This window comes from Penicillium paradoxum (assembly GCF_028828445.1).
Source record: "Penicillium paradoxum strain IBT 22861 chromosome Unknown utg000002l_segment0_segment0, whole genome shotgun sequence".
Classification (NCBI taxonomy): Eukaryota; Fungi; Ascomycota; class Eurotiomycetes; order Eurotiales; family Aspergillaceae; genus Penicillium; species Penicillium paradoxum.
Genome location: NW_026643180.1, coordinates 3082864 through 3096681, shown reverse-complemented (window position 1 = coordinate 3096681; position 13818 = coordinate 3082864). Strand labels below are relative to the sequence as shown.

Genomic DNA, 13818 nt, shown 5'->3' with positions numbered 1-13818 from the left:
CTCCGCTAAACTTCGCTGTCAACTGGTCACGGAGCGTCACTTGTGTTATACTCCTGCTGATAGATAGCATAGCAAATAAAAAAGCAAAAACAAAAAGAAAAACATACAACAGTGAGGATTCGCTGGTGGTCACCCACCCAACTACTAACTCACCGGCGTGTGGCTTGAGTACGGCTGAGCGGACGGGAAGCCCTATTTTCCACACCCTATGGTCGTATGTATCAGAAGCTACACTAGCTAGAATCATATTATAACCATATAGAAGGGGTTATAGGGTGCAAATTCCAAGTTTAGGGTAAACCACCCAGAGAGTATCTTTAACTACGGAGTAAGCATCTGGCTACCAATAGATTAGATGTTGCTTAATTCTAAAACCTATAGTTCTTGGCATTTACACGACTGGTTTTTAACATCCCGACTCTTCCATAGCAAATGGAAAAGCAAAAACAAATACATACAACAGTGAGGATTCGCTGGTGGTCACCCACCCAACTACTAACTCACCGGCGTGTGGCTTAAGTACGGCTGAGCGGACGGGAAGCCCTGTTTTCCACACCCTATGGTCGTATGTACAATTCAACTCATTGAAAAGATATATAGTATGATAGGATCAAATGGAGACGTGGTTAGGTGGATCAACAGTCATGTAATTGGGGCTAAAAGGCAGCGTAGTCTCTCCTCCATTTTGCTTTCAACCATCCCATTGCCTTGGATGCCAACATAAGGTAATAAGATTGGAATATTCCCCTTAAAACTGATTCATGTAGATTATACTCTGTAGTTTGTTTTGAAATGTCGAGAAACCTGGATTGAATACACTAGTCAAAAAGAATAAATATCAGGTTACCCGTCCAAACTCAACTGCGGGTTACGAAAACGATATCAATCCCAATCTAGGACCAAATCAAAAAATCTTGATATGAGACCGACACGTCAAAGGGACATCAACATGAAGCACCAACTTCTTATTCTCTGAATCGTAGTCGGCATGACGAAGTCCCCTCGGCTTGCGCTCCACGCCAAGAACAGTGATAGCCTCAATAGTGACGCCAGCGTCGTACTCAAACGAGCCAGACATGCTGAGCTTGCCATGAGCATACTTGAAGTCGATCTCCGACACTGCGTCCTGCACAACCGACTCACCGTCGTCGAGGTACAGTGAGCCCTCAGCGCGTCCATCGATACCGGGCGCAATGACAATGTTGAAGCCCTTCTTGCGCAGCGCGGTGGTGGTATTGGCGCTCTCGATGCGCTGTGGGTAGATAATGCCGCCCTTGTAGTGGACTGTGATATCGGTGTAGTCGACCTCGGCGGAGACGTACTCGCCGCGCCCGCGGACGGGCTTGCCGGTGCCCCATTCGTAGAAGATGTCGTCGGGGAGGTAGTAGCTGAGGCTCGTGCTGTTTTCCTCTGTGACGGGGCTGACAAGAATACCATCACCGTAGAAGAACTGCAGGTCGATGGGGTAGGTGTTAGGGTCGTTCGGGTAGTTGAAGAACAGAGGGTTGAGGGCTGGGGTGCCGGTCTGGTTCTGTTTGTAGATGGCAGTGTAGAGGTAGTCGACTGGTTCATATATCAGTTTTTAATTTCCCTCTCGGAGAGCAGACTGCGGGTATCACTTACGGAGCTGGTATCTGATAGAGATTCCTTTACGCGCGGCCTCAGCGACTATCGGCCAGCGGTAGAACTCCTGGGGATTCGCGAAGATTTCGGCGTGATTGCGGAAGAATGTGTAGAAGGAGCCCAGCGCTGCCCATCTGTTGGTCCATATCAGCTAAAGCCGCGTATATGAAGAGAGATTCGGTCCTTACCTAGCACAGAGCGTCTCCGTTACATTACCGCCGAAGCCGCAAACATCGGGACCCACGACGGGGATTTGGTACAACGATGCGAACTGCAGGATCTGGCTGATCGACTGGCGGTACCATGGCCACCCGGAAACATTATCTGCAGATTATTTAGCGTGGGGCTTTCTATATTGAATGGGGAGACCGCAGAAGCATTCTTACCACCAAGCCAGTGGGACACATCCTTGCCAGAGCCAGCAAATGTGCTTCTCGTAATGACCAAAGCACGGTCATCCGGGCGCCGGGCACGCATGGCGTTATGGGAATGCGAGGACATCATAGCACCATAAAGGTTGTGCGTATCATATTGAATGTATCCACCATGCTGCACAATATCAGTGTCAGCGGTGCTGTCAGCAAGGGTGGGCCCTGCGCCGTTCTGAATCATATAAGGTGGTCTGATTAGCATGCGATTTGGAAGACCCTTGCACTCGTCGGGTCGGCATCCAGAGCCAGTTTTTCTGCCGTGCTGCCAGCTGCCAGTCGAGGGAGCCCAGTGGGACTTCGCAGAGCGCCAGTGGCCAGCACCGAGGTTGCGGTGGGAACGAGACCGAGGCGGACGATGTTCGACAACTGCAGGTGAACGCTTCTCATTTGAGTTACCGGAAGCAAAGTTTGGCTGAAGACTGTCTGGGAAGCCAGGGATAGGAGCATCCGGCCCATCTCGAACGGGCGGCGGCGCCGGAGGGTCACCATCCACCTCTGCGAAGTCCTCCGGGGTGGTGTTATTACCGGGGTATGGGCGGTTGTAGAAGTTTGCGGGCTCGTTCATGTCAATCCATAGCGCATCAATGTCCGGGCCATTCGTTCCGTCGAAGAACTGCAAAAACTGCTCATTCCAGTACTGCTGCGATGCGGGATGGAACCAATCAGGGAAGTAGCTCGGACCGGACCAAACGACCCCCTGGTAGTTGGAGCCGTCATTTTCCTTCATGAAAATATCATGTTCGAGACCTGCATCGAGCCCCGGGTTGGACTCCTTGTAGAACACGGCGGGATCAACCATGACTATGTAATGTTGATCCCTCGAATGAATTGTGTCCACCAAATCTTTGTACAAATTGGCCGGGAACCTTTCTGGATCAGTGGTGAAGATGCGTCGACGGTCCATGTAATCGATATCCGTCCAAATGGTTTCCAGAGGAATGTTGTTGGTGGAGTAGTTGGCGGTGACAGCAGCTACCTCGTAGACGTCTTGGTAGCCATATTTACACTGGTGATAACCAAGTCCCCAATAAGGCGTCATCAACGGAAGCTGAGCAATTTCTGCGTACTGAATGGCCACATCGCGCGGGGATGGGCCGGCAATGAAATAAAAGTCAAGAACACCGCCGATAATGTTGTACTCGAGGTACTGGCCACCCTTGTTGTCAATGAAGATATCCATGCCATTAGAATTGAGTAGGAAAACTCCGTGAGTGGCGTCTTTTCTGTGGTCAAAATATATTGGATGAGCGCCGTACAGATTCTCGCCCTGAGGCGTTCCATAGGCATCGCGGGTGTAGATCGTGCGAGTGTAGTTCGTCGTGTTCAACATAAACGCGTCGCTGTGCTCACCCAGTCCGTAGAGATGCGGGTTCTGTGGTAAGTGTGTCTTGAGATAGACATACTGACTCTCGAACACCAGCTTGTTGCCCGTGGTATCGAAGAGCACTTCACCGGTATCGGTGCGCGATACGGTGAACGAGAAGGGGTCGGCGTTGAAGTCGAACTTGAGCTTGGAGTTCTTCGGGGAGCACCATTGCCCGAAACCGGGGCGCGGGAAGACACTGTCTGGGACTTGGTAGACCGTGTTGTTGGTGTCCAAGATCTTGACGTGGAGTCGATCGTTGGTCTGATACTCCACCTCCAGCTTCAAGTCTGGGAGATCAGTCCCGAACACATTGCATGCCGGCCCTGCGAGAGAAAGGTCCGCGTAAAAGCCCGAACGAGTCTCCCAATGCTTTGTCGCCTTGTATCCTGGGCATTCGGACAGGTCCTTTTCATAGAGGTCATTACCCGGGGCATCGAGATCCTCGATACCAGCCTGGCTCTGGGCCCAGACGCAGCCACTCAGGGCTGCAGCCGAAGTGAGCAGCTTCTTGAGGTACATTCTTAAGGCCTTGAATAACGAGCGATGTTGCATACGCATAAGGCCCTTATATACTTCGGGTGGTTCCATTTGCCAAGGTGGACCGTGTGGTTAGTGCGGAGATTGCAGCATTCCCCAGGGCCGCGATCCCTACCCCGGACTATGATATCTCATTTTAACCGTCCCACTCTAGAGCGGCAGATTCTCATTCTTTCTGTCGCTCTTGAAGTCACTGTCCCAGCAAATTCGTCGAAACCTTTACAAACTGCCTTGCTCCGGCATACGCAGTATATACCTGGGTTTCCGCTGCAGATCAAAACAGAAGAGCAATACAAACCTCATTCCAAACTACAACTCAATGACGATCCCCCGGCCTCCGCATTTGCCAAGTGCTCCGGTAAAAGCCCGAGAATTATGCAGTCAGATCCACCTTGCACAGCGATACTGTTGGCATCGACCAGATTCGACTTCCCCGGCAAATTTCCGTAACTGCGAGGCTCCACGAGGCTCCCCCTCGTTGTATTTGAACATCTTCTATGCTTTCATGATCTCAGCTTCCCTGACCTCTTCAAAGCCGGGGAGCAGGCATGAGCCATTGAACACACCAGCTCTTTAGTTTGTGCAAAGACACGGTCGCCCAGCGTTGTGGAAGATAATCATGCAAGGTTGAATGGAATGTTAGCTCAACTCTCCGCTGAAAGGCACGTTCGATGATTGCGCTCACTGACTGCCTTCAGGGTCTCGATTGGTAGTTTATCCGATGATTTCCCGATGTATACGGAGTATGTGACGTCATCTGTTTGATCGGGCCTCAGATTCAGTTGAGAGCCCATTTCCAAGGTTTTTTTTATTGCCAGGGTTGCAACCGCTTAAACATCGGCAACTCCAATCCGATTGAGGCCGAGCTGCGGCAGATCTCTCTCCTGATACGGAGTAGATCAGTGTTTTGATGGACGGCAACTGTTCCCGAACGGCGGACGCCAACGTCAACCGGCCGGGCGGCACAGTGGCGGTGCATAAATATATGCATAAATGCTTGTTCTGACTAAGTACTCCGTAATGCAGGTGGGCAAGTGTATTTGTAATCTCCGGTTAATAAGGTTATAGACCAGTCATGTGTTCATTGTTAACAATTCAAGATCTACAGGTTAAATCGAGGAATGGCATGTTTCAGAGAGTTCGAGAAAATATTGAGGAGAAACAATAGGCGAAGCAATAGGTGAAACCGATTTCGAGTGGGTCTATATCGACAAGCCCCTAGTGAGCTCGCACTGGGCAGCAGAACTCGCTAGGCCGTTGGAACAATGGATTCATACCTTCTCGTGGTGTCCGGTGTGAATTCTCGCTGGGGAGACCCTGCGTCTAGATATTGGAATCTTGGAAGCTACTATTCTGGATTGCCTCCAATTTGCACGGGAAAATCAAGGGCTTAGTTGCATTACAACGCAATGTCTGATTAAATTTATCAATCTAAGCTCTTATCTGTGACTCCTGGGTATGAGGCCACCGATATCCGGGACAAGATTCAGACGACACGTAATATTCTTGTTAGTTGTGAAAAACATACTGAAGGAGGGAACGCTCGATGGCAGTGCACTCTTAGGTACACGGGTCGATTCAGCATCAGCCCTGGAGCATCTGCTAGCTTACTAACTACCGTAGTGAATAAGAGGATGTAGAGGGTAGTCCATTTGAGTCAATTATTGAGAGTGGTAGGTGTGTGTATTCAACCTATGTCTACCTGCTGTATATTTCCTCCCTATGCTTGTCTAACGAAAACGCAACTGTGCAATTGTCAAGGGAAGAGTCTGACAGTAGTGAGGTCCGGTACCTGGCTCCCCACTACAATACATAGACAGCTGCACGAAACTTTGTCGCTATTGTTTCTCTTCCATCCTAGCTACTTTATGTAGAACTGAACAGTTTGGCCGGGATCGATTGGCAGCATTCCATCCAGTGGTCCCATAACCGTTCCATCATCATTACCACCACCACCGCTATCCGCACTCCACGACATCTTGACCACAGGGCTCATGGTCTCAAAGATCTCGGGCTCTTGTCGCTCTGCAGTCACTTCAATTGCCTTCATACGACCGTAATGGATGACACGCGCTTTGTCATTCCCACCATCTAGATCCCTCCGTCCAACACGCATTAGATACCATTGCCGGTCTCCAGACTCCAAGATGGAATACATCAGGGCATTGACTCGCAGGATCTCCATCAGAGCCTTTGGTCGGACCCGGCCGCTCTCCGCTTCAACTGGGAGAGGTATCGGGTATCGATCAATCTCGGAATCCTGACTAGAGCAGACCTTCACCTCTGGCAAATCTTTAGAAGCAAGCTGCTCTGGAAGGTGCATCGGTAGACACTCCGGATCTAAGAACCTTGCAAGCGTACAGGGAATACTAAGGGCGGCGGTCAAAAAGGTAGCGAGATTGGGCGATTGGTAGACTTGAACATGCTGTGAGGCGTCCTTGCAGTAGGAACGGCTGGCCTTCCGGACGACGGTAGTCGAACATTCATAGGTTTCTGCCTCGTTGGGGGAGTCCCTTTCACCCGGATGCAACAGTGGGACTTCAATAGTGCCTCGGAGTTCAGGATGGCTCTGCTGCAGCGAGCGGTGGACGCTGATTCGTAAAATCCCATTTTCGGAGTCAATCTCAGGTTCGATAAATAAAATTCGTGGAGCCTCTCTCTTATCGACGATTGATCCGGTTTGCAAATTGACTATACACCATTGGCGGTCCCACTGCATGCCAGCGGAGTTGACCTGCCAGGATTTGTTCTCTGGCACGGTGTATGCAGCGCCACCCTTGATCGGGTAAACCATCATAGTATGCACTCGAAGGTTTTGGGGTGATGAAAGTGGCCGGGGTGTTAGCGGAGGAAGAGGGCCAGCCGTAAAGAGCTTTTGGATAAACGCCACGAAGATCTCCACGTCGCTCATTGTACTCATGGCGCCCAAACTGACTCTGATGATACCCGAAGGTTTATGTCCAATTAGTACGCTCCGACATCCGCATCGAATACCTGCCACGTAGTTCTGGAACAACTCCCACTGCTCCAGGTTAAGGATCTTTGCTACACCTCCCGGGTTGCAAACGGCACCCGTGCGAAGATGGATGCGGTGCTCATTAGCAGCCCTCTCGACATGGGAAAGACTGAACCACCGGCCTTCATCAGAGCGAATGTTGAAGGCGACGATACTCCCTTGAGTCTTACTGTCACCATATGTGGCAGAGTGATCTTTGTAGATCTCGCAAACGTTCACGCCGTTCGGGTGGCGCATAGAAGAGAGGAGCTTGTAAAGATTTGCAGTGAGGTGGGTCACATGGCGAGACACGTGCTGCTGGGAGATATACAGCTGCTCATGCGTGGTAAGGGCACACCCCAGAGCAATGATATTATGAAAGGGCACGGTGCCATCCTCGAGCGCCCCATGGATGCAGGTTACCTTTCGAGAATGCCATGGTGGGTTGGAGCAGGTGACCATTTCCACAGTGCCACCGCCGAAGTAGGGACGCTGTAGCAGTACATGTGCAGATTTCCTGCGCACGATCAACCCTCCTAGATCAGGAAAGCCGAAGATCTTGTAGAAGCTGACGGCTGTGAAATCAGGGCTTTTATCCGGGTCCCGGAAGCAGTCCAATGAAGTGGTCGAGGCCAAAGCTGCGGCATCCAAAAGGCTGAACACTCGCTGGTGGGAGGCATGTTCTGATTGACGTAGAACCTCTGGCCAATGAAGAGGAAGCCGTCTTCCAGTTATATTTGTCTGCCCTGGGTACGAAAATAGGCCCACTTGGAGGCTTTCCGAACTTTGCCCTGGACGTTGACCCGACTTGTCCTTGGAAGGCGCAGGTCTGAGCCAGGACTCAACTTCATCATCTGAGAGGAAGCAATGTTGTCCTGCTTTGGCCAATTCGCGCATACCTACAATGCTTGTATGGGACTCGAGATGGTATCCGAGCCAGAGTCCCGGCTCCAAGGGGGTCTTCTCTGAGTCCTGGGACACGCGTACATCCTGTAATGCCTCGAGAACGAGTTTGACTGCCGCAGTGGCATTCATAACAAAAACTAGATCGAAATGCTCCGGGTCGGCGTTGAAGAACTCCAATGTCCGTCTTCGAACCTCTTCAACCTTCTTTGTTGAGAGTTGCGATGACCGTGACTCAGAGTGCGGGTTCCCAAGGAGGCTGGTGGACATCTCGTGGGTGAAGGCTTTGAGAGCTGACTGTGCATAGAGAGTTGTACCGGTATGATCGAGATATGTTTCCCCTAGGCAAATTGGTTAAAGAGTGTTCTCGCCTTAGCTACATACATTTCTATTTGTTCACCTTTGAGCATTGGATATTCAGTCTCCCGCAAAGCTTCAGCGCTATAGACATCGTGGCCAGTATCGCGATCCATGACTGTATCAGAGCTGAAAAGTTTGATCAGGCATGCGCAAATGGAAGTACAGCGGCAGTGCCTATAAAAGATATTGTTCAATCAAGGTAGCGATAGTTGGATCGGATTGAGGAGATTAGCTTGATCTTATAAGTACACGCTCCTTTATTGGCTTCCTGTGGACCATACCACTGACCATGATGAGACGGCGCTCTGATATCATCGAGCCGAGGGTCATATTGTGTGCAGCTCGCTCCAAAAGCTCCGAATTTGGCCGGTTGCAGAGAAATGTGACACCAGTTCACCGTCAACATGTCGACGCGATATTTTCTCATCGCCACGGGCGCCTAGTAATTATCATGGATAGGCACCACGCTTGATACACATCGATAAGATTAGAATCCTACTCGGGAGAGCATGAGGATTCGTAGGATCGACGAGATTGTAACCAGCTTGGGTGGTATAGAGGACCACGATTGATGCACATTGACGACATCGTAACCAGCTTAGGTGGTATAGAGGACCACGATTGATGCACATTGACGACATCGTAACCAGCTTAGGTGGTATAGAGGACCACGATTGATGCACATTGACGACATCGTAACCAGCTTAGGTGGTATAGAGGACCACGATTGATGCACATTGACGACATCGTAACCAGCTTAAGTGGTATATAGGAACACGATTGATGCACGTTGACGACATTGTAACCGGCTTGGGTGGTATATGGGACCATGATTGATGCATATAGATAAGATTAGAATCCTGCTCGGGAAAGTGTGGGGATTCCTAGGATTGACGATAGCTATCCTCGGGGATCAGATGAGAAGGATGTTCATTGGCCAAGATGGTGTTTGTGGGGGATTCGACATGATTTGAGCCGATGTCACCTAAGATAATCAAGGGATGCTTTTGAAGATAAATTGACCTAGTTCGCCCGCCATCCAACAGGAGAAAAGCCTCAAGCGACGGAAACTCGAATAAGACCTTCACGCCAGAACAACGCTTTGTCCCTCCTCTTTTACAAACACATATATCCATCCTCCAATATGGGTGATTCGGGAAAGCCTCTCAACCAGGAGTCTGTCTCGCGCCTCCTGAGCCATTTCAGTGGTGAGGGTCCTCCAGCCAATGATCGATGGGCAGCTCTGTGGGATGCGGGCGACTTCCTCCCTTGGGATCAGGGCATTCCCAATCCAGCGCTTGTGCATGTTCTGCAAGATCATCGGGATCTCATTGGTGACTCTATTTTTATTCATGACGACGAAAAGCAGGAGCGCCGGCGGAAGCGGGCGTTGGTGCCAGGCTGTGGGCGTGGATATGACGTTCTCCTCTTGTCCAGTCTAGGTTACGATGCCTATGGCCTTGAGGTGTCAGCCAAGGCAGTTGAAGAAGCCAAGACTTGGGCTGAAGAGCATCTGAGCGATTATCCGGTTCGAGATCCAGCGGTTGGACCTGGGAAGGCGCAGTTCATTCTAGGCGACTTTTTTAGTGACGAGTGGACTGCGTGCATGGCCCCGCTTGCCAAATTCGAGTTCATATATGATTACACAGTGAGTGATTCCCCCAGGCCTGGGTCATCTGTCCTCTTCACGGCATGGTATATTGCTGAGAATTTGGCGTGAAATTCGCAATCGGCAAGCTTCGTGACGTGCTCAGGGGACTTAACTTTGATTTGACCTCTCAGTTGGTGTGTGACTGACATTGCGAGAGCAGTTCTTCTGTGCCCTTGCCCCTGACCTCCGTCCCTCCTGGGCTCGCCGGTACCGGGATCTTCTTTCCATGCATCCGGAAAGTGCTATCGTCTGCGTCGAATTCCCGACACAGAAAAAGCTGTCCCTCGGTGGGCCCCCTTACGCCTCGCCCTCATCCGCTTATTTAGCGCACTTGAGTCACCCTGGACAGGAGATTCAGTACGACGTCGAAGGAGTGCCGATCAATGTTGAGGGGCTCGAACACACGAATGGATTTCAGAGAGTCGGCCATTGGAACGCTGAGGAGTCTCATGCGATGGGGAATGGCATGGATTGGGTGAGTGTGTGGAGACGATAGATTTGCGGGTGTGAGGTCCACGCGCGGGGAAGGAGGAGCCCGGGTTGGGTAACATAGCTCCATGTACCTCAGTCGATCAACAACGCTGTGCAACATACCTCGTATTCTGATCCACTCTCACTATCAATGAAGTCAACAATACATTTGGATCGAGCCTTACATTATTCTGCATAAGATTCACGCAAGACTCCAGGTCACTGAGGGATAGCGTCTCCTATTGTGTGACAAGGGCGTTATAGCGCAAGATAGAACAGAGACCGAAGATAACCAGGGTCCAATATGTCATTAGTTCTCGGATGTCTAATTGCACCTGCGTGAGACAGGGGATCAAACGCCCGATCTTCCGTCAGGAACCCAGTCCAAGACAGACCCAATATGCTAAGGATAATACCCGTGCCAGGCGCGCCTAACACCCCGCGCTACTGTGGGTGCGCCCCACCGATCGGGAAAAGTTCGGGCGTATACATAAGTTAGCTAACTCCATGTATGCGGAGTATACATACTCGGCAGGGTCTAGAATTCTCTCCGTACTCGGAAACCTATAATGTCAGCCTTCAATTGTATAGCTCGGTACTTCCAGGTTTTTTTTACTCCTCAGGGCATCGCATGACATCATGATAAAGAGTCCTCATCAAGAAAGGATTCATGCATGTTGATCCTCATTTTCCATGATCCTTTTTCTTACACTGGGAGACTTGGCATGATTATATAATACAATGCTGGCAGAACGAAGTGAGGCGAGCATTTCATCCCGAGCTAAATCCCTCTATTCAGTGAGCAGTTTTGCTATATTGATCGGCGTGCAGTATACCGCTTTTGTTATTCCAGCACTCTGGCCGTCGTATATCTTGCTCTAAACATATATCAATGCTAGTCAGTTGGCTTGACTCAATCTGAGCCATCTTCATGGATCGTATTATGATATTTTTTTCCAAACATGTACGGGCCTAGCAAACCCTTCCTCGTCCCTCTCAACTTCCAGTATCCTCTCAAAGCCCTGCGCTTTCAATTCATTTTCAAACGGTGGCTTGATCTGGATCGTCTTATACGTCTCTCTCAATTCTTTATTCCTCTTTGAAGCTCTCGCGTAATTGCTCATAGGCTGCGGCTCCACAACAAGATAACCCCCCTCATTCAGGATGCTTGAGATGTGGGAAAATAGCGACAACATTCCGGAGTCCCCGTTGTTGAGATGCACCCACTTGGTCACAGACAGCAGCAAGACAACATCGAACTTGCCCAGCGCGGTACCCGTGTATGCGGACGCATCCACGAAGTCAAAGTGCTCAAATGTGCACGGCCCGTCTGGGTACGCTGCCTTCGCCTGCTCGACCAGCCACGGGTCGATATCGACGCCGACTGAGGCGGCCGCGCCGCAATGCGCTATCGCCTCATAGGTCAGTTTTCCTGCGTTGCAGCCTAGGTCTATGACCCGCGCATTGCGGAGAATATCTGATGGCAGAATGGAAAGACGCTCATCCGGAACGGTAGGCGCCCGGAACTTGGCGTAGTATTGGTGGTAATTCCCATGGCGCGCAGCAAGGTGCGTAGCTTTGAAGCGCTCTGCGTTGGAGAGTTCTGTTGCGGGGGGAGGTGATTGCATGCCTCTGCCATACTTGGAGATAATGCGCGTAGAGAGGCACGCGTTGGTAACGATGTTGATTATGTCGAAAGAAAAATTGGGAATGATATGACTTGCGTTAGGTTTTAACACACTTGATAGGCCATATATTAGGGGTTAAAGATCTTGAAATTTTGTGATCAATGCCGAAGTTTTGCTGCCCTCTCAAGAGATTTGTACGGTTTGCATATTCCTTGTGCCTGAGGCACTCATTGGTTAAAAGTTTCTAAATAGCTGGTACATTGAGGATATCCTACCCTGGCTAGATGGGTTGTATATAAAAAAAGCAAAAACAAAAACATACAACAGTGAGGATTCGCTGGTGGTCACCCACCCAACTACTAACTCACCGGCGTGTGGCTTAAGTACGGCTGAGCGGACGGGAAGCCCTGTTTTCCACACCCTATGGTCGTATGTACCGACAATGGGAAATGGGAGAGATATATTCTACAAATTAATGAATTCCATTCTAGAATGCCTTGATAACTCGGGCCACGATAGTGGCCTATGTGGTTACTTGCCCTATAGAATGGTGTAGTAACCTTTACCTTTCTTCCCATCTCAAGCCATGCCCTAATACATCTTTTATCTGCTAGTAAGTCGTAGCAATCTAATAATGGGATGTATCGAATTCATAATCTAAATGGTTGATGAAACTGCAGACTGTGGACCACAGAGTGGGTAAAATATCCGATAAGAATATAAATCTTCTACTTCTAGCAAATCATGCTATTTTGACTTTGTTTGGACATGGAATCAACGACAGATCGTAGCCTCTTAAAGATTCTATCATCCGGTCCATCCGAACTACTCAGTGGATCTGTGAAGGCACTTGTGGAAGCTCGATATCAAGAAGCCCAGGGGGGCTGTATTCGGATGCATGATACTTCTTCGTCCGGATATCCAAGTATGCCCTGGGGGTGTCAGAGCCCCATTTCAATGAATATGGGTGCCCTGGACGATGGCTTGTAGGCTACAGATGCAGGTAAGTAGCATATACCTTAGCTCTGTGTTAATTATTCCGCAGCCCTATGATGTCGCCCGCGAGGGGCAAGGTCCCCAATACGTCCTTGAAGAGAAAGATGCACCTACTTCACACACTATATATCTCTACATGTCGATACTGTGTCAAAGTTGAACCCCTGAATTAGGCAACGGGCCGAGATCTTCCGTGGTAAGCTTACCGAATTGAACATGCGTAAAAAAACAGGCATTAATCAGCAGGTTTATGAGCGCCAAGACTGCAATTATGCATAGAAATGGGCTTCATTGGGCTGGGTCGAGCTTCGGAGGTAGGGCCCATAGCCCATTACGGGTTGGGCTATGGGCCTGACATATGAGCCCATTTATGGGCTTTGTGGAAGCCTACTTGTAGCAGGATGCTCAATGAGGACTGCCCGTAATTTTGAGTAACGAAGGCATATATCAACTACCGTAAACAGTCAAGGATGCGCCATTCTGCGGGTAAAGGAGTGAACTGCTTCCTGTATCAACGTGAGTAGCCAGGTGAAATAACTGATTGGCTTCCGTAGACTTTATAGACCTTGAAGGCCATCTCATGATCTAAGTGTTAGTATTGTGCGAGCTTGTTCTTAAAGACTAGGATATCTATGGTGGAATACTAAATCCTAGGTATCACAGGTTTGAGGGGCGCATCCATAGCTTGAAGTAACCGCTGCGGGGACTTCAATTCCTGACGCTGCGAGCCTATTGTGAGACCTCCACTGTGAATGGCAACATCTTCATGCTGGAGTGAGATAGAGGTCAATTATTAGAGGCTATTGGGTCTGTACGTATCATAAAACACCATGCATGGAGTCTTGATGGCAGCCAAA

General features: G+C 49.8%; 4 protein-coding genes across 4 annotated transcripts, besides 2 other annotated features; 1 reads left to right on the top strand and 3 right to left on the bottom strand.

Annotated features, from left to right (window-relative positions):
* Positions 1 to 214: part of a sequence feature (Protein overlapping with rRNA (N7457_001109, KAJ5794510.1) was converted to a misc_feature.) that runs on past the window's edge.
* A 249-nt stretch (positions 215 to 463) lies between these two features.
* Positions 464 to 605: a sequence feature (Protein overlapping with rRNA (N7457_001109, KAJ5794510.1) was converted to a misc_feature.).
* A 299-nt stretch (positions 606 to 904) lies between these two features.
* N7457_001108 (glycoside hydrolase family 31 protein) lies at positions 905 to 3939 on the bottom strand (the record flags this gene model as incomplete). The annotated part of the gene is made up of 4 exons (XM_057172154.1): positions 905 to 1563; positions 1624 to 1757; positions 1812 to 1947; positions 2010 to 3939. 4 exons carry the CDS (start codon positions 3937 to 3939, stop codon positions 905 to 907), a joined length of 2859 nt encoding a protein of 952 aa, XP_057036057.1.
* A 1879-nt stretch (positions 3940 to 5818) lies between these two features.
* Positions 5819 to 8328, bottom strand: N7457_001107 (Aminotransferase class V/Cysteine desulfurase; the record flags this gene model as incomplete). The annotated part of the gene is made up of 2 exons (XM_057172153.1): positions 5819 to 8196; positions 8256 to 8328. 2 exons carry the CDS (start codon positions 8326 to 8328, stop codon positions 5819 to 5821), a joined length of 2451 nt encoding a protein of 816 aa, XP_057036056.1.
* A 1031-nt stretch (positions 8329 to 9359) lies between these two features.
* On the top strand, positions 9360 to 10362 carry N7457_001106 (TPMT family; the record flags this gene model as incomplete). The annotated part of the gene is made up of 2 exons (XM_057172152.1): positions 9360 to 9863; positions 10027 to 10362. 2 exons carry the CDS (start codon positions 9360 to 9362, stop codon positions 10360 to 10362), a joined length of 840 nt encoding a protein of 279 aa, XP_057036055.1.
* A 916-nt stretch (positions 10363 to 11278) lies between these two features.
* N7457_001105 (class I SAM-dependent methyltransferase) lies at positions 11279 to 11965 on the bottom strand (the record flags this gene model as incomplete). The annotated part of the gene is made up of 1 exon (XM_057172151.1): positions 11279 to 11965. The coding sequence occupies one exon, from the start codon at positions 11963 to 11965 to the stop codon at positions 11279 to 11281; it is 687 nt and encodes a 228-aa protein (XP_057036054.1).
* Positions 11966 to 13818: the final 1853 nt, after the last annotated feature.